General features: G+C 47.3%; 1 protein-coding gene across 2 annotated transcripts in view; it reads right to left on the bottom strand.

Moving 5' to 3' along the window:
• Nucleotides 1-340: 340 nt before the first annotated feature.
• The window catches only part of ZFP64 (ZFP64 zinc finger protein), an 86,361-nt gene continuing 67,703 nt past the window's right edge, over nucleotides 341-18,998 (bottom strand). For both annotated transcript variants that reach the window (XM_034640371.1, XM_019799587.2), the window contains 4 exons: nucleotides 13,900-14,049; nucleotides 13,596-13,658; nucleotides 4,394-4,645; nucleotides 341-1,614 (listed from right to left, as the gene is read on the bottom strand). In XM_034640371.1, coding sequence (XP_034496262.1) covers nucleotides 905-1,614; nucleotides 4,394-4,645; nucleotides 13,596-13,658; nucleotides 13,900-14,049 — 1,175 coding nt within the window. In that variant the 3' untranslated portion in view covers nucleotides 341-904. The remainder of the gene's footprint in view (nucleotides 1,615-4,393; nucleotides 4,646-13,595; nucleotides 13,659-13,899; nucleotides 14,050-18,998) is intronic.

Raw genomic sequence — 18,998 nt, 5'->3', positions numbered from 1 at the left:
TTGGTTTGGCAAACACCAAGCACTTATTGGGATGAAAGACCCTAAGCTCAGGCTGTCTCGTGCATCACATGTCCCAGAACCAAGCCCGGGGCCCACTGCGCCCCAAGCGTTTTCTGTAGGAAGCATGTAAATGCAGTTTCACAACGCACACGTGTGGCTCACCTAGTGTTAGCCTGATCTTTGGCGCCACCTACAGGTCAAACTGCATTTCGCTTCACTGCAGCACTGAACCTGGAGAAATCCTGTGTCTCCCTAGAATGCACTACTGAATGGGGTGCGGATGGCGAACCCCACACCATAACCAGTCTGATGGTAGAGTGTAAAGAAAAATGGAGCGTTCTCTTACATCATTCTACAGCGGAGTCTGCCTTTTTATTATAAGACAATGATAAAAGGAACCACACGAATGCATAAGGCAAACACTCATAACCACCACCTAGGTTAAGAAATAGAACTTTCCCAGATGCCCCCAGGTCCTCCACGGAACACACCGCCGTCGCCGTCTTAACCTTCCCCACTATACACATCAGTTAAGTTTCCCACGTGGTATAAACAGTTTCATAATTCCATCGGAGATGGATCAGTTTTAGGACTGGAATCCATCACGAAACTATCCCTATTGGATAGAGCGGAGCGCAATGGACCCCCCCCACCTTGGAAGGACTGGGTCAACTTGCGGAGCCGATGTTTGGAGGGAAGACAGCAACGTGGAGGGGTGTCTCCACGGTGTTGCTCTGGTGTCAGTTCTCATGCCAGCGATGGCAGCCACGGCCTCAAGGGCCTATAAAGTTGGAGCATCGGTCCCCAGAGCTGGTGACTCAAGTCTGGCTTGACGGCCTGCACGCGGAGGGCTGGACCACAGCATGTCTGGAATTCGGACAGCCAACCAACCTCTTTGGCGGAACTAGAGGCACTGGCTGGGCTCTGGAGACGTCTCCAGCTGGCCTGCAGAGACCAGGGTGCCCAGCTGCCCTGAGCCACTGCTTTCTGGCAGGAAGGTGACCAAGTCTGAGTTCTTGTTCTCACTCTGGTCATTGTGCTGTTTCTTATGGCATCTCAGGGAATCGTCTCTGACGAAGGAGGCGCCGCAGGTCTCACAGCGGAAGGCCCGCTGGGTCACTATTTTGGCCACGTGCTGGGAGCTGCTCCCTCGGGGCCCTTCCTTGCCCTGCGGGGCCCGGTTCTCCGTTTTGGTCTCATCCCTGTGCACCTTGTCAATGTGCTTGGCCAGGCTGCTGGGCCGCTTGGTGTCGAAGCTGCAGAAGTCGCACTTGAACGGGCGGTCCTTGCAGTGCACCCGGCTGTGCACGCGCAGCGCCGCCGCGCTAGAGCACGAGTAGCTGCACTCGGGGCACTTCTCGGGGTGGTCGGCCTGGTGCAGCCGGCTGTGCTCCAGGAGGTCGGCCCGGTCCCGGCCCTGGAAGGAGCAGTGCAGGCACTTGAACGTGTGCTTGATGCGGATGTGCGACTTGAGGTTTGCCTTCATGGTGCAGCGGACGTCGCAGAACTCGCACTTGAAAGGCTTCTCCCCCGAGTGCACGATCATGTGCCTTTTCAAGTCCGAGCTGATTTTGAACTTGGCGCTACAGAGCCAGCACTGGAAAGGGGTGTCCCCTAACAACGGAAGGTGTGTTTCCATTAGAGCAGGCAGGCAAATGAACTCCCCCCTCCCCGCCAAACATGCATCAGAACACCTGGTGCAGAGACAGTTGGGTCTTTGAACTCCAACGACCGGGAGCTCCCTATCACCACCACTTACCATGTATGTTAACTTCTTTTATCCTCACAACAATCTCATGAATGGGTATTATTACCCCCATTGAACAGATGGGGTAACGGAGACTTCGAGGTCAAATAGCAGGAATTTGAACTCAGGCACCATGGCACCCAAGTCCACACTCTTCAAGAAGCCACTTTACTAAAATCTAGCTCGTTTAATCTAACACCCCAAAACCAGACATGGAAGAGGTACAACTTATGTTACAACTGTTCCAAATCAAACTATGACTTATCGCTGACTCTAGTGTTTAAGCTATATTTCATCAATTGATTGGCTTGTATTACTAAAGTCTCAGTTACACAACAAGGCTGAATTTTATTTATAAGATTAATACAGGAATATGGCGGCAGGGGACAAATTCCTGAAGATCCATAGCCTGCTCTGTAATCTGGAGGCACTGAGGATTTTTAGTGCTTTTTGAAGGTTGCTACTTTAATGATTCTCATCAGCTGAACATAAGCAAACATGAGGACCTCACTTATTCTACACGTCCACCCTTTCCCCCAGCCGCCACCTCCATTGTGGGGTGTGTATTGCACTCCTCGGGCATTACCTTCTACATTGGGGTAACGGCCTCCTAACTTTTAGCCCATCAGCTTGAGAGGTTTCTTGAGGATTCCCTCGTCTTCACCATAGTACCTCTTCCTACTTCTCAGGGTGTTCACATTGAAGTTCAAGAACATTTGCCTTCTGACCACTGAATTCCCGTGCTTTAACTAGTCGTTTTCAGGGTTAGAATCAAACTCTAATTTATGACCGGGTCTATGTCATTCACCAGAGCCAGATCCTGCACCAGAATTCTGCCCACCTCCTTAGAGGGTCATTGTCACACCTGGGCCATTTGATAGTTGTTAGCATCAAGGTCCAATTGATTCTCTTTTCTTACATGCTCATTTGGGGTCACAGTTTAGCCTAATTCTTGACTGGACTGTGCACTGAGGAAAAAAGAATCTTGCCATAATCTCAAAAGTCCCCCAGTCTTTTAATTATGGAACATTTTAGATGAAATTTCTTGTGGATTTTGAGCTTCTGATTTATTGAATTTTCTTTTAAACCTTCAACATAGGAATCATCCTGATACTTCCCTTTACTGCAACCTCTGTTAGCTATATTCCAATATATATCAAATATGCCAAGTTTTGTTTTCTCCCTGGAGAAGAGGTTATCTTCTAGTAACTTCCACTAGCATGATGGCTGGAAGTTTGATTTCTTGCCAGATTTTGTCAACTTTCTACTTGTATACTTCAGAGAGTTTAGCTGGGTATAGAATTCTTCATTTAAAATCATTTCCCAATTTTGAGGGCATTATTCCACTATCACCCTAGAAGCTAATACTACTGAAAAGGTTTTCTAGGTTTGACTCTGCCTATCCACTCCGTCTGTCCTGCTTGGCATCTCGGGAATCCTTTCCACTCTCATGGCTCCTTAGAATTGAGAAATTTTTCTCTCATTTGATTTTCTCATTTCTCATTTCTTTTTTTTCCCTAGACCTACCTAGTAACCAAACTTCTGGCTTCTTATTCTTTCTCAGTTATCCAAATCAGTTTTTTTTTCCCTTCTAATCTCTGGAAAATTTCTTTGCCTTTGTAGCCAGCAACTCCAGTTTTAATTCATACTTTGTTCTACCTTTTCACAGAACTCTTCTTGGAGGCAACATTTCTGCTAGGGGGAGATACCAATTAGAATTGAAGAATTCTTGTCTATGACCCAAGTACTCTGTTAACTCCAGGATTTGTTAGACTTGGGGCATTTTAGATCACTCATTTCCTGCCAATGATTCATAATCCATAGGTGACATTTAGATTTAGGAAGAACAGACTGGTTTAAGGATTAGATACAGGTGGCCATGGGTTTTTACCTGCAACTGGGCAGTGTGGGCCATGTTGCCAATAGGCTTTAGCTTCTCCTCTGAGCTCTGTGGCCTTGGCCGTCTACATGCCTTTCCAAGTCCAGAGTTCTCAGGGCAGTAAGACATTGGTTAGAAAGACTGAGAGGCAGCCACAGAGTTGGGAGCCATTTGTCTGTTGGAAGGGTTTTTGTTTTTGTTTTTTTAAACAGTTTCAGATGTCAGCATATTCCATCTGCTCACCATCTTCTATGAATTCATTGAAAAGCCTCATTTTCTGAGCCTCCTTGTGGGCCCCCCAATTCCCATTTTTCTGTGCCATGATGAATTGGTTGATTCTATCTATTGCCATTCAGTGGGTCTCACAAACGGAAGATAAAGCTCTCTGCAAAGTCTAATTTCTAGCACTAGAAGTCTATGATTTGTAGTTCCGGTCAACTAATTTTGCTACGTTTCTGAATTCAGCCACGTGATCGGTTTATGTGAAGTGACTGAAACACCTAATTTATTCGTCAAGACTTTCGAGAGACATCCTTTGCTTCACTGCTGTATGGGGTACTCATCCCCAGCTGTGGCCTGTGTTGTCAAGTCAGAAAACCCAGCTGTCAGACTTTCAGGTTTTACTGAAAATTGCCATCTTGGTGGAAAACCACAGAAATTCCTTTCCTTTCAGCCACCAAGTCATCTTGGTCGCTTGTGTTCGCGCGCGATGAAGGTTACGAAACTGGACAACAAGGCAGGCACGGGTTCCCAGGCCAGGGACCTACCTGTGTGCGAGCGCAGGTGCACGGTGAGCTGGCTGGAGTTGCGGCTGGCGTAGGGGCAGAGCTGGCACTTGTAGGGCCGCTCGTCCGAGTGGATGCGCAGGTGCTTCTTGAGGCTGCTGCTGTCCACGGCGGCGTAGTCACACAAGTGACACTTGTGGGGCTTCACGCTGGTGTGACAACGCATGTGCATGGTCAGGTTGTCCTTCCGGCTGAAGCACTTATCACAGAACTCACACTTGTGGGGCTTGTCTCCTTCAAACACATAAGGAAGATTCAAGGTTTTAAGGGTTTCTCTGTGAAGGTGACTGCAAAGAGAGCTGACCAAGATGGGAGCCTGGGCATGGGGGTCTGCCTCGTCCTTCTGTCCAGATGTCCCGACAGGAAGATACTGACGTACATGGTTCAGCACGTTGGGAAACAAGAAGGTGTGCTAGTCATGGATGGCTCACAAATTTTAAAGAATCCTAAGGAACAGGCAAGATTAGGTTGAAGGAGAAAATCAGAGGCCAAACCCTGTTTGGGGAAAAGGGAGTGGTTACATAAGCATTCAAGATCAAGTGTAGAGATCTGGGAACAGCTTTCACGGCTCACTGGGAATCGGCAGGCTGACTCCTCCCTTACTTGTACCAAGCTATAGCAGCAAGGTGTCTACCCTGGGCTGTCAGAAAATGAGGGTCTTACACCACAGAAACAGTGCATAAAACCTCACGTAGTTAGAGATACTCTAGAGAACAGAACCCCAAGGCCAGAGCATTTCCTCTAGTGTTCCATTTCCTCCCCTACAACCACTCCAGACTGATCGCTTACAAATAAAAAAATCTACCCAATAACCAAATGCTTGGGGGAAAGCTAGACCCAGGAAGACACACCCAATTCAAGAAGTTGAGGTTCTAAAAGCAAACAATTGCCATAATTCCAATTCTCCTGGGGACTCTCCAGACTCCAAGGTGACAAGCAGAAAGGATGTCAGAAGAGGACTTTGAAGATGGAGTTGAAGAATTCCCCAGAAGGCTGTCTGAAAGGACAAGAGGGAAAGGACATGAAAGCCAGGTCTAGATGGTCCAGGACAGAGCGGAGAAAATAGTTATTTCTCAACACTACCAACAGTCCCAGGTCTTAAATGGCTTATCTGGAGGCAGGGTGATACAGTTTCAGAAGCCCAAGAATGAGCTCTTAGAACTTTCAAAAAGAAATGCTCAGATCAGTGTGTAATTCCTCAGACAAGGGGAGTGGTGTCTGCAAAGTTCTATAGAAATTATTTAACTTGAGTCCTATGCTTGAACTAGCATGCAGTGGTTAGAGAAAATAAAGCCAGCTGATGACTCAGAGTATCACACTTGAACTGTGTACATCACAAAAAAGGAAGTGGATAAGATGTGGGATATAATAAAATGGGAAGTATTGCTTCCAAACCACAAGAGAACCATACAGAAAGGCAACAGAACACAAGTAAAAGTCAAACTATGTATAAGTAAAAACAGATTAAGTTTCCCTGTTAAGTTTTAACACATTTTAAAAATCAGCTTAATGCCCCTAGGGTACATAAATATTTCAGGAAAATGCTAGGAGTATCAGATATGGGACAAAACAGAAATCCTGGTGAAAGCCACTAAAAAAATTCATACCGAAAAGATAAAACCAAATAGATGTGACTTAAACTTATGAATCTGACACGGTTTCCCGAAAGGTTTTTCAAAAGTCAGGGCATATTTTAAGACAACTTTTTGCTTAAGAACCAAAATCAGATCACAAACTCCCTAGAGATGGACAGGGAAAGCTCTGTGTGTCAAAACCTATAGTCTCACCCTGTTTTCAAAAGGATGTTTGTAGACTTAATTTCTAACAAATGGCTGGAAGTGAACTATGCGATTCAACGAACTAGAAAAATCAAGATACACAGCAGTTAATCTATATAAACAAAATATGGTCAAGAAGGGAGGTTTGCTCAAGATACCAATACCCCAGGGTCCTGGAGCTCAGCGTTATTGCCTTTTTGGCCAAGTAATCCTTTGCTGGAGGCTGTCCTGTAGCAGCATGCCTCACCACTTCCCACTAGATGCCAGCAGCACATCCGTTCCTAGTTTTAAGAGTCAAAAAGGTCTTCTGATTATTGCCAAATGTCCCCAGGGCTGGAGGATGGGGGGGATGAGACTACCTGGTTGAGAACCATTCCAACAGACACTGGAAAAGAAAAAGGGGACCTCAGATTAAGTCCATCATGGCTTAAGTAGAACCTTACCCCCAACCAAATAAGACTTGATAACATGGATACTGGTCTAGGAAGATACCACATTACAAAGTCTGAACCAGGAGAAAACCGATCAGTGACAAAGTTGCTAAGTCAGAGATGAACCCCAAGGTGAACTATGCACTGTTCAGTTATTCACTAGTGGTCCCTTTCCCAGGAAAATTCTGCCTCCTAGTCCCACACACCACAGGCTTGGGCACGTGTCTTTTTCTGCCCAATGATAGGATAGAAACGAAGGTATCACTCTCAGGCAAATGCTTTTAAGAGCCACTGTGTGGTTTACCACGTTTCTCTTGCCCAGATGACCTGTAACATTCCAGATCAGAGTTTTTCAAATTTTTTTATTTGACAGAGTGAGCGTGCAGGCACAAAAGCAGGGGAAGTGGCAGGCAGAAGGAGAGGGAGAAGCAGGCTCCCCACTGAGCAGGGAGCCCCATGTTGGGCTCAATCCCAGGAGCCTGGGATCATCACCTGAGCCCAAGGCAGATGCTTAACCAGCTGAGCCACCCAGGCATGCACCCAGGCAGCCCCCCCCGCCAAAATCAGAGGGTTAATTTAGGGCTTGAGGATAAGATTTAGGGGGTACAAGACCTCATATAACAATGAGGTTTTTATTTCTACTACCTGTAACTGGAATTTAGCATTTCTACCCATTATGTAATCAACAAACCCAATAATGGTAACGGAGACCCTGGCCAAGAGACAGGAGCAGTGTTCGTACCACGTCACACTTGCCGCAGCTCTGAGGGATTACTGACGCTCATTCATTACTTCACAATTAAGAGGTAGTAGCTGGTCTGCTAACACTCAACTCCGGGTTTTCTTAGTGTTCCTGCACCTACCAATCATCTGGGGGCTGAGGAAGGGCTCATGAAAGCGGCTTTTCCCCCCCAGCTTTGGGATATAATGGACGTGACATTAAGGTGTGTGCTGATTTCATACAAGTATATGCTGAGAAAGGATTACCACCATAAGGTTAGTTAACACCTCCTTCACCTTCGATCTTTACTGTCTTTGCGGTGAGAACATTTAAGATCTACCGTTAGTAGTACAGGCCTGAAAGTTGCTAACAATCGCCACACTGTACATCAGCTTCTTAGAACTCACTTGTCTTAGAACTGGACCCTTTGACCAACATTTCCCATTTCTCAAGTCAAACTTAGAGAGTAAAGTGTAGTTTGTGTCCATGCATCTGGGTTGGCCCGGAGATTCGGGGTTTTGTTTTTTTGTTTTTTAAAGATTTTATTTGACAGAGACAGTGAGAGAGAGAACACAAGCAGGGGGAGTGGGAGAGTAAGAAGCAGGCTCCCCGCTGAGCAGGGAGCCCGATGCGGGGCTCGATCCTAGGACCCTGGGATCATGACCTGAGCCGAAGGCAGATGCTTAACAACGGGGCCACCCAGGCGCCCCAGATTCGGGGTTTCTCAAGCTCCCAGGTGAGGCTGACACAGCTGGTGTTTACTATACTGAAGGTAGCAGGGGTGCATGTATTAAAATACCACACGTTTAACACTGATAGAACTTGTACTGAAATATAGTTTAATGGGATTTAATTTAAAAACATTCTGGGAAGGGTCCGTAAGGTTCACAAAATTGCCAGGAGTCCACGGCAGGGGGAAAAAAAAAAAAAAGTCAAGACCTCCTTTTCTGGCATGTTCCAGACAGAGGCTGTTCCACTGGCCAGGTCCAGACAGAAGGCAGCCCAAGGTGCAGAGTGGTGACTGACTCTGGGGGACACTGGGAGGAACTGAACTGTGTTTATTTGTCCCAGGGATGGACACTGTCCTCACAGCCTAATCTACACTCTCTCCATCCGCTGAAAAAGTTGGAAGCAGAGAGCATTGTGGGTATGCTCTATCAAGTCTTCCAGGAACAGGGTTTCCACATTCACTTTACTGTCTATGGCACAGGGAAAGAAAAAAAACACCCCCACCCCCACTCATTTCTTGACCAATTAACCCTGATTCCAGTGCTACGTGAGGAAACAGGATAAAAAAAAAAAATAGCAATACTATAAGTCAACCTCCTTGACTAAGCTAAATAAATGTTGCATGAACATCTTAAACATTTACAATTCAACTATTATTTTTGATTAAAAATCTTCATCCAGGATCCTGGCATTTGGGGTAGAGAGAGGAAATGGAACTTTAGAGGTAAAAAAAAAAACAAAAAAAAAACCAAACAAAAAACCAAACAAAAAAAACAAAAAAAAAACAAACCACACACAAAAACCCCCAAAACCCAAAATCAAGGCCTTGTTTTCCAAGAGGTCTCTAATGTCAGCACACCCAGCTTTCTAACCTACTCTCCCCCAAATAAGCCCGCAGCAAGCCCCCATTCTGTGCACACAGGGGCTCGCTCTGAGCTGCTCCTGCGTCCGCCCTGCTTCACTCCCTGCATTAGCCTGTCAGACTCCACCTCCACGGTCTCAAAGCGCAGTCTGTGAGCGCCTGGGTGTCCCGGAGTCTCCTCCTGTCGAGTCTGCTGTCAGAAGTTATCTTCATCCTACTACGAAGATGGGACTTCTTTTTTCATTGTTGCCATTCACCTGCTGTGGGGGCACCTGGGCAGAGCTGCAGGTGCCTGACTCGGATCACCAGCTCCTGCAGGAGAACGGGATTCCTCCCTGCTGGGCCCTCCCAGTGAACCCAGAGCCAGTTTCCCTTAGGAATAGCCTTTCCAGCAGCCAAACCTATTACTTATATTAAGTCTCTCCCCCAAAGCCTTTTTAACACCGTGTAATGAAATAAGAAGGCAGACCAAATACAGTGTCTTGAGAACAAGCCATTATGTGTGTGTGGGTGGGGGGCGGGAGGAAGCATTTCGAGGGGGCAGATGTCAGTTTCACTTGAAAGAACAGACCCACTGTGGCTTTTTCAAATTTGGGATTTGGTGAATATTTTCTTCAGAATGAACTACGTGAGCCTGTTGTTCCAAGGACGATCACCGACAATGCTGCAGTGGTTAACATCCCAGCTCTAACCCCAAAGTTAGGATTTCAGAACATCTATCCCTTACCCTGGGCATGCAGCTTCCTGGTTCTTAGATTTTTCTGGAGAGATTGTGAATACTAACTGATTTTTTTTCTATTATAAAATGGGTCAATGTTTGGAAGGATTATATAAGTTGGTAAACCAGTATTTTCCAAGTGGCCAATGTAGGACAGGTCAAGGAAAATCAAGCACAGGTACGAGCCATTCAAAAAGTAAACAGAACAATGGGTTTTATTGGTTTGAAAAGTTTATGGATATGGCTCCAGATTCTATACATCAACTGATCCTTAAGAAACTACCCTCGAGGCACCTGGGTGGCTCAGTTCATTAAGCATCCGATTCTTGGTTTCAGCTCAAGTCATTTTCTCATGAGTCACGGGATTGAGTCCTGCATCTGGCTCTGCGTGAAGATTCTCTCTCCCTCTGCCCCTCCCACCACTCGCACGCTCTATCTTGAAAAAAAAGTTGAAGAAACTTCCCTCTGTTGTGTTTTGGTAGAATATTAAAGATTATCTGAAAAGGCTATCAACAGAATATTCCATTTCGAACCACATGTGAGGCACCAGATTTTTCTTCAGATCCTTCAAAACACAGCAATGGATTATATGCCGGTGTGGGTATCCTGCCAACTTGAGATTTACAAAGGTATAGATAATACCACTGGTCACATTTTTTGGGGAAAATAGTTACTTCTCATAAAAGTACTGCTATAAGGAGCTTACAGGGTTTTTTGTTTGTTTTTAAATTCTGAGTAATCTCTCCACCCAATGTGGGGCTCAAACTCACGATCCCGAGATTAACAGTTGCATGTTCTCCTGCCCCGAGAAGCCAGCCACACTGGCTGTTATTTTTAAGTGGATACATATTTTAAATTTGGTTTTACTGTACTGCAGTAACTATAGATCAAACAAACTTGGGGGTGGGGGAGAGCTTTAATTTTTAGATGTAAAAGGATCACAACAATGTTTTGAGAACCACGGCTGTAACCATTCGGCAAAGGTCCAGCCTATGCTTTAAAAGATCACCTGCACCTAGCACCCTCCCTGCCTCTCACAGCTTGCTCAGGGATGCCCTTCAGCCCACACATCAGTTCTTTTTCTTGTAAGTAGAACCCTTGCTCTATAAGCTGGGAACGTGGCCAGAGTCAAGATTTTTTCTTCCAGCCTTCATTTCCACAGCCTGGAAGGGCCATGTGACTATGTTCTGGCCTAACAGGCATGAACCCAAGTGATGGGTAACTTCTACTATATACCTTAAATGGGGGGGGTGGAGGCAGTAAGCCAGCTCGGACCACACCAACATGGTCTACACACTTGGGATGTCAAAGCAGCAACATAGGAGTCTGAGTCCCCGAAACCACAGGGCTGTCTACCATACCTAACTTGGACTGTTTAAACACAGAAATATCTTGGTTTTAAGCCACCATCAGTTGGGTCTCACTATTTATCACAAGGGATCCTGTTTCTGGGTCGTGCCGAGGGAGAGATGCTGTAAGTCCCCCAGACCCCTCTCTTTTACACCAGTTAAGATATTCAGAGAACTACAGCATTCGCCTTGGACACAGAAATAGCCAAAATATCTGCTAGAGAAGCCATCTGTCTGCCCCCCTTCTGTATCACTAAGTCTGAACCCCACCAGGGACAGGGCTTTACCTACTCTCTGCATCCCCATTATGCTATTATTCCAACAGAACATTAATCCAACCCCTATCTTTCTAGGTCCACCTTGGCACTGTTCACATTTGGGGGTCTGGGAATTCTTTGTCATAGGGCCTGACCTGTGTATCCTAGGAATTTGGAGGCACCTCTAGCCCCACCCACAAGGTAGCAGTAGTACCACCCCAGCAGAGAGACTGCTCGAGCAACCAACCAGCTTTGAAGTTGCCTTAACCAGTCATGGTTGGTGGGGTCTCCTTTGTTCAGATGGCTTCTGCAATCTGCATGCTCCTGCTGACCTCATCCTGGCAGCCTGGTCCTTTCAAGGACAGGATCAACAATCCCTTCACTAAGAGGCCTTTCATGACCTTTCCTGGCAAAGAGGACCCTTCTCTTATTTGCACAGCACGATGCCCATTTTTAGCAGAGACTACTAATTGCCCAGAAAGTGGTCCTCCTAATGGAGCTCCCGAGTTTTGTGGTTTCTAGAAGCCACTAGCCAGTCCCGCCTGATGCCTGAGGTGGCTCATATCCCACTAGTCACCAGGGATGCTGCTGGGGGGTGAAGCAGGGCATGGCCCAAGGGAGGGATGTTGTGAGCCCCTCCCCTGCTTCTGCTTTCCACTAGTTAACAGAGAAGTTGCCTTGTACCTGGAGATGAAGCTCTAATTTAAGGATGACAGAGCCATTCTACCAGCTGTAGAGTACTCCTTCAGTTGTACTTGAGAGGAACTCGATTATGTTTAAGCCACTTGGTTTGGTTTCTGTAAGAGCCAACAGACCAATACCTTTTTAATTTTTAAGATTTGACAGAGAGAGTATACAAGCAGGGGAAGCTGCAGGCTCCCACTGAGCAGACAGTCCAATGTGGGGATCATGACCTGAAGGCAGACGCTTAACCGACTGAGCCATGCAGGCGGTCCTAAATTTTTTTTTTTTTTAAGATTTTATTTTATAGGGGCGCCTGGGTGGCACAGCAGTTAAGCGTCTGCCTTCGGCTCAGGGCGTGATCCCGGCATTATGGGATTGAGCCCCACATCAGGCTCCTCCGCTATGAGCCTGCATCTTCCTCTCCCACTTCCCCTGCTTGTGTTCCCTCTCTCGCTGGCTGTCTCTATCTCTAACGAATAAATAAATAAAATCTTTAAAAAAAAAAAGATTTTATTTTACAAAGTGTGCACATGTGAGCACACATGAGCAGGGGGAAGGGGAGAGGGAGAAGCAGACTCCCTGCTGAGTACAGGGCTCCACACGGGGATCGATCCCAGGACCCCGAGATCACGACCTGAGCTAAAGGCAGACACTTAACCGAGTTACCCAGGTATCCCTTAATTTTTTAAAGTTTTAGTCCTCTCTACACCCAGTGTAGGGTCCAAACTCACAGACCCCAGATCAACAGTTGCATGCTCTCCTAAGCCAGCCAGGCACCCCACGGACCACTATCTTAACTTCCACAGGCTCCTATGGGGTCTACCCCAGAGACCGAAAAGTGGGCAAAGTTTTTGTGAAGAGCCAGATAGTAAACGCCTTTAGCTTTGTGCATTGTGCAGTTTTTCTGCACAATTCTCACTAATGCCACTGTAGGGGCCGAAGCAGCCACAGATGACAAATGAGCTTCACAGGCCATAGTGTGCAGACCCTGACTATAGATGATGGAAATTCCTTTGCTCCAGCAGCTCTTATTTCTCCATATTCTCAGTAGCTGGCTGCTCTCAAGAAGGAACCGTTAAGAAGCAACCTTATTACTCTTTTTAAAGATTTGAGAGAGATGCGCATGCGTGCGCACAGACGGGAGAGAAGCCGAAGGGAAAGGGAGAAGCAGACTCCCTGCTGAGCAGGGAGCCTGACGTGGGGCTCGATCCCAGGACTCTGGGATCATGACCCGAACCGAAGGCAGGCGCTTAAACGACAGAGCCACCCAGGCGTCCAGGACCTTATCTGAGGTTTACTAGGGCCATGAGGCCTCTTTGTAGCCGTCCTCACCAACCTCTCCAACTAGCTCACACCTCCCAAGCTTTTGCACCTGCTGTTCCCTCTGCTGGAATGTTCCTTGTCTTGCCTGGTTACTTAGCCATCTCTTAGAGTTTAAGGCAAGAATCTTCAGAAAGCCTTTCAGGGAACAGTCCAATCTCCTACAACCAGTTCTCCCAGGACGTGCCCCCTAGCCGCTGTTTAGGTCCCAGCCCACCCCACCAGGCCATTTCGTGAGGCAGAGACCGTCTCTGCCCTGCCTACCACTATATGCCAGCACTTAAACTCCTACCCACTTCCTTCAACATTAACGGTGCGAACAAACGGACACCTACCTGTGTGGATTCTCAGATGGCGGTCCAAATCTTTCATGCCGTGAACAGTTTTGAAGTGGCAACCTAGTAGGAAAAAAAAAAAAAATCCAGCTTTTCTTAGAATAGAGCCTCAAGAAGGAAGCTACTATACACCTGAGGTTCTGGGAAGTCGCGCCGACTCTGACGCCACCGGCGGCTTAGAACGCACGGAATGCGCCTGCGCGGTGGCTGCGCGGAGCAGGGCACGGACTCAGCAGGTGACGGAGGCAGAGCTCGCCCGCCAGCGCCCCGCACAGAGAAGGGGCTCCACGCGTTCATGTTTCACCTGGATAGCAACAGTTGAAGGTCCTTTCTCCGAGCGTCACCGTTTGCTCCTTGGACTCTGAGGGAAGCGCCGAAGCGGGGGCTTTCTGGGCGTCACTGCTGCCCGTGGAGGGACACGTTGGTTTGGGAACATTATCTTCTAATTCTGAAGCTGAAATGGAGACAGAAAGTGTTAATTTCTCAAAAACCACCACAGTAAGTCTTATAAGCAGGATTGTTTTACCTCCCTTCATCACCTCTCCAAAAAAAATCATTAAAAATGGAAAGCCACGTACACCCCAGCCTTACAGAAGTCCTTTCTTGAACTACCAACTTCCAGAAAATACAGAGGACAAGGGACATGGAAACAGGACAGACACAACTGGCAAGATCCAGGCTGCAAAACGTTGCAACCGGGCTTCTCGAACGACCTGGTGAAAACTTAGTTTGTAAAACATTTTCGGATCCATCAAAGGCTGCTACTTTTATAAAATATAACACAAATTACTAGTGAAATACAACAACAAAAGGCCCAACATTAGGGATGACAGAAGGCTGGTCCAGCAATGTCAAGCTATTTTTCAAAGGTTACTCGATTTCTGAATTTGTTTTGTCTCCATTCAGGAGACAGACAACACTTCAAGCACCACTGATCTCCTGGACAAAATAACACTGTTTCAGCAAAAAAAAAAAAAAAAAAATTGAAATAATTAAAATAGTTCCTTCTCCATAGGATGGTTGTGAATATTAAATCAGTATTCAACACAACATGCGTTCAGTACAGTGGCCAGAGAGGATTTTAGCTCACTAAGTGCTGAAGACGGAAAGGGGGGGGGGGGGGGGGAAGCCAAAGACTTGAAAGGAGGACTTGTGGTATCAGGAGGTTACTTGGAACCTGATTTAAACATATTGTAAGAGCCATTTAAGACCATGACAAGCATGAACACTAAAGTGGCTTCTTTCTTTTTTTGGGGTGTGTGTGTGTGTGAAGATGAAATTAAGAGTTTTTAAAGAGCATTCTAATAGTTTAGGGATGGATATTTACAAGTTGTTTAGATATGGGATTTGCTTTGAAATAATCCAGGACAGGGGAATAGCGGGACAGAAGAAACAAGCCCAGCTATGCATCATTAATTGTTGAAGCCCAGCCCCAAGTACATGGGAGCTCCTGGCATCATGTTCTGTTACTATGGTAGAATCATGTGCAATTGACGTTTTTGTGGGCCAACATGGTCAGATAGTTTCATGTGGTTCAATCTAATATGGAGGTTTAAAATTTCTGTAAAATCCCAAGCGTTCCTGAAAGATTATAAAGTGATTTCTTTCCAAACAGATTTAAATCCAGGGAATAAAGAGGTGCTGTCAATGTCTCAAGTTAAAAATAAAGATACTGACTAGTATATAAATTAGAAGCCAAAGGCTGGGACCTTTTCTGCTCCACGTAGAGAAGGTGGATTCCATTTTCAGTGAGAGGTTTGTCAAGGTAAACCTCTTACCATGAGAAGCTAGTGAACTTGGAGTGGGCTTCAGCTCTTAGGCACAGGGCTTGCTTAGTTACTTGCTAACTGAAACTTAACCTTTCTGAGCCTCAGTTTACTCCTTTGAAAAAGGGATCACAGACCTGCCACAGAGCTTCAGGGTTAAGAGAACAATGTAAATTCTCAGGACATCACCCAGCCTGTGCCTTGTAAACACGATTCAGGAATAAAGGATTGCAGAGGTCCCATCTGAATAGTGGTGGTGCTCAAAGCCCCTTAACAGGGTCTAGAACAAGTGAGCTAATCTTGTGGCTCTCCACTAAGGGTCATTTTGCCCCCAGAGGACATTTGGGAATGCTTGGGGACATTTTTGATGGTCATACGTACACACATATATAGGTGACCATGTGGGTATCTAGCGAGTGGAGGCCAGGGATGTTGGTAAACATACAGGAGAGCCCCCACACCTGTATCCGAGTCACTTCAATTGTGGGTTTTCAATGTAGCTTCCCAGTGCTCACCCCAGATAACTTGGGGTGAGGGTGGTTAAGGGTAGATCCCAGGAACCTGCACTTCAGAAGCCCTGCCCCATGATTCCATCATATACTCCAAGCCCTTGCTGCTTGAAGGGTGGTCCCCAGAGCTCTAACATCAGCATAATGGGGAAGCTTGTTAGAAATGCAGAACCTCAGGTCCCAGCCAACAGAATCGATCAGTACTTTAACAAGATCCCCAGGTGATTCCTACACACATTAAGAACAGGAGTAGCCCACTACCAAGGCACTGGTTCTCCAACAGGTACATCAGGACTACGTGGAGGGCTTGTTAAGGCTCAGGTGGCTTGGGCTCCTCCTCTAGAGAGTTCCTGATTCAGCAGATGTGGAGTGCAGCTGGTTATTTTCTTTCTAACAAGTGCCCGCTGACGCTCATCTGGCAACCACACTTTTGAAAACTGCTCTGTGGGAAGGAGAACTGGCTCAGAGATGCTGAAAGCTGCAGGGCTAAAAGTTTTCAGCTGACCAGAACCCCCACCGGCCAGATCTGAATGAAGTCCATCACTGTGCCCCTCAGAGGAAAACCCCAAACCTTGCACTGCCTTAGCAACCTGTATCAAAGAAAACCATCCAGCTCTTGATTTTTAATCCCAGAGAAACCAAGAAAGATTGAAAAGTGAAACCTAAGTGAGAGGTTTTAAGGCACAGTGGTTTGGGGAACGGACTGGAAAGCCAGCTGCTAAGTTTCAAATTTCAGTTCTATCATTTATTAGATGTGTGACCCCGGAGAAGTTTCTCAACTTTCCTGTACCTCAATTTCCACATCTAGAATGGGGATCATGGCCCTTCTCTCCTAGGTTTAGGTGAAGATCAAATCCTTTAGTGTATGTAAGAGGACCTGGTACATAAGTCAACACTATATGAACATTGATTTTGTTCATTGATGTGTACCTGTGAGCCACCAGATTCTGCAATGGAGGGAAATGCATTGTGCCATGAAAACTTGGAAACAGGCAGAAGAGTCTGATGGGTTAAAGCCATAAAAAAAGCTACGCAGGGGTGCCTGGGTGGCTCAGTCGGTTAAGCGTCTGCCTTCAGCTCAGGTCATGATCTCAGAGTCCTGGGATCCAGGCTCATGACGGGCTCCCTGCTCAGCCGGGAGTCTGCTTCTCCCTCTCCCACTCCCCATGGCTCGCGCTCTCTCACTTTCAAAAATCTTAAAACTATCCAATGCCAGAAAGGGTCATCCAGGTAGAATGTGGAGTGGCATGAAGGGCCTCCCAAAGAGAGACTTCCTTACTTTTAAACACCCAGGAAACCAGGCCAGTCTGGAAGCCCATGCTCTCCTGAAAACTGTACAGCTGGGGCATAGGCCCTTCTAGTCTGAAAGTGGGGGTGGGCCACATGATAGAATCCAGTTTAGTACAGTGGGCATTTTTACCCTATGAAAAACCACTGTTCCTTTTCTAAGGTTACCCTATTTTTTTTTTTTAACTGAAGTCTGTGAATTGACCTGCTCCATTTTATTTCTTCCAAAACCTGCTCACTTTGGGGTGTGTGTGGGGGGGAAGCCTAAACAAACCTCAAAAAGGAGGTGGGCCTCTGTTCAGCTGGACAGACCTAAAATGCAGGGGGAAAACCCACATCAGTTGGAAGGTTGCTTTTTCTCTACAGGGTGGCTGGTGCTTAATTCTGATTGTGCCCTGCTCCCACAGGGGGCACCCCAAGTACCTCATAATGCAGCGCACCCTAAGCCTTCTAAACAGGGCGTCCCCAGGAGGCGTCTTCACAGCAGTGTACGCCAAGAACAAAAGGAGCCAAGGCACTGAGCAACAGCCAGGGGTCACTCAGGTTATTGTCTTGTAGAACTGCTTCCCCCCAAGATTCAACACCCCCAATAACACTCTCCAGTTCCTCTTTTATGGAGGATCAGCAGGGGCCCTGCCCGCTGTGCCCCCCCCCCCCCGTTGCAGCCTGTGTCCATTATAGTCCCTAGGCACAAAGGTAGTCTTTGTATGGTGTTTTGGTTAATGGTAGTTCCATCCAAATTTTAGTTTTAGGTACTATTACTTCCAAAGTAGTTTCATTACACTTCTCCCCTCCACTACCTCCTTGGGTGTGTGGTCATCAAAGCCCACCAGACCGACCTGCACTGCTGGAGGTCTGAGGCTTACTCACAGAGAGCCCCGAGATCCCCCTGCTCCCTTTCTGGGCCGAAAGAACTTAGCGGAGGAGGAGAAAAAAGTTCACTCAGAACTAGGAGATTATCAGTTAGGGGGTGGGGTGGGGGGTGGAGAGGAGAACGAGTGGGAATTTAGGTTATCTTAATCTGAGGGCAAGATAATCAGAAGGGAAGTGCCTTAGAGATGCGGATTCTCCAACCCCACCTCGCCCCAGAGATTCCAATGGGGGCGGTGCCTAAGGGTAGACTGAGGAATTTAGCGAGTTCGCAAAGCTGCCCACCTGCAGGCTCTTCAGAAACCGAGGCTCCACTGACCGCAGGGTGAGAAATACTGCCCTGAGGACTTAGGGTAGTCGAGGGACTCTGCGCGTCACCCGGAGCCCCTCCACCAGCCACTTGGCGGCCAGGTCAACCCGCAAAGTCCGATCGCGGCACTGTTTTGCTCAACACACCCCTCCCTCCATAGCCTCATTTCAAGTAAAAGGGAAAGTCCTTACTGGAGCCCTTAGGCGCCCCATCATCCGTCGGACCTCATGTGACAACCCCCCCCCCAGCACTTTCAAGCCTCTCCCTCACAACCTTAAGGTTTTTACTCGATGATGCCCACCTCCGCGAGGCCCTCCCTGGACAACGCATTTGAAGTGCCCCTCCCCCTCACATCTCTCCCTTCTCAGCTTCGTGAGGTTTGCCTCCGCCGCTCACCCCTAACACACCTTATGCCTCCAGGTTCTGTCTCGAGGGCTGTCTTTCTCGACCCCACTCAACCATAAACTCGAGAAAGACCGGAATTCTGTCTGCTCGTTCATCGCTATTGCCCTCGCCAGCGCCTAGCTCCAGGGCCGGGCTGAAACTCAGACATCACCCCCAACCCCGGACGCGGGTCTCAGAACGCCCACTTTCCAGGCACGCCCCACCAGGCCAGCACAAGGAGGTGGGGGCCCCAGGAGCCGGCGCGCCCCGAAGAGGG

Source organism: Ailuropoda melanoleuca, chromosome 13, assembly GCF_002007445.2.
Source record: "Ailuropoda melanoleuca isolate Jingjing chromosome 13, ASM200744v2, whole genome shotgun sequence".
NCBI lineage: Eukaryota > Metazoa > Chordata > Mammalia > Carnivora > Ursidae > Ailuropoda > Ailuropoda melanoleuca.
The sequence above is the reverse complement of the archived record's forward strand: the minus strand, read 5'-3'. Positions and strand labels throughout refer to the sequence as shown.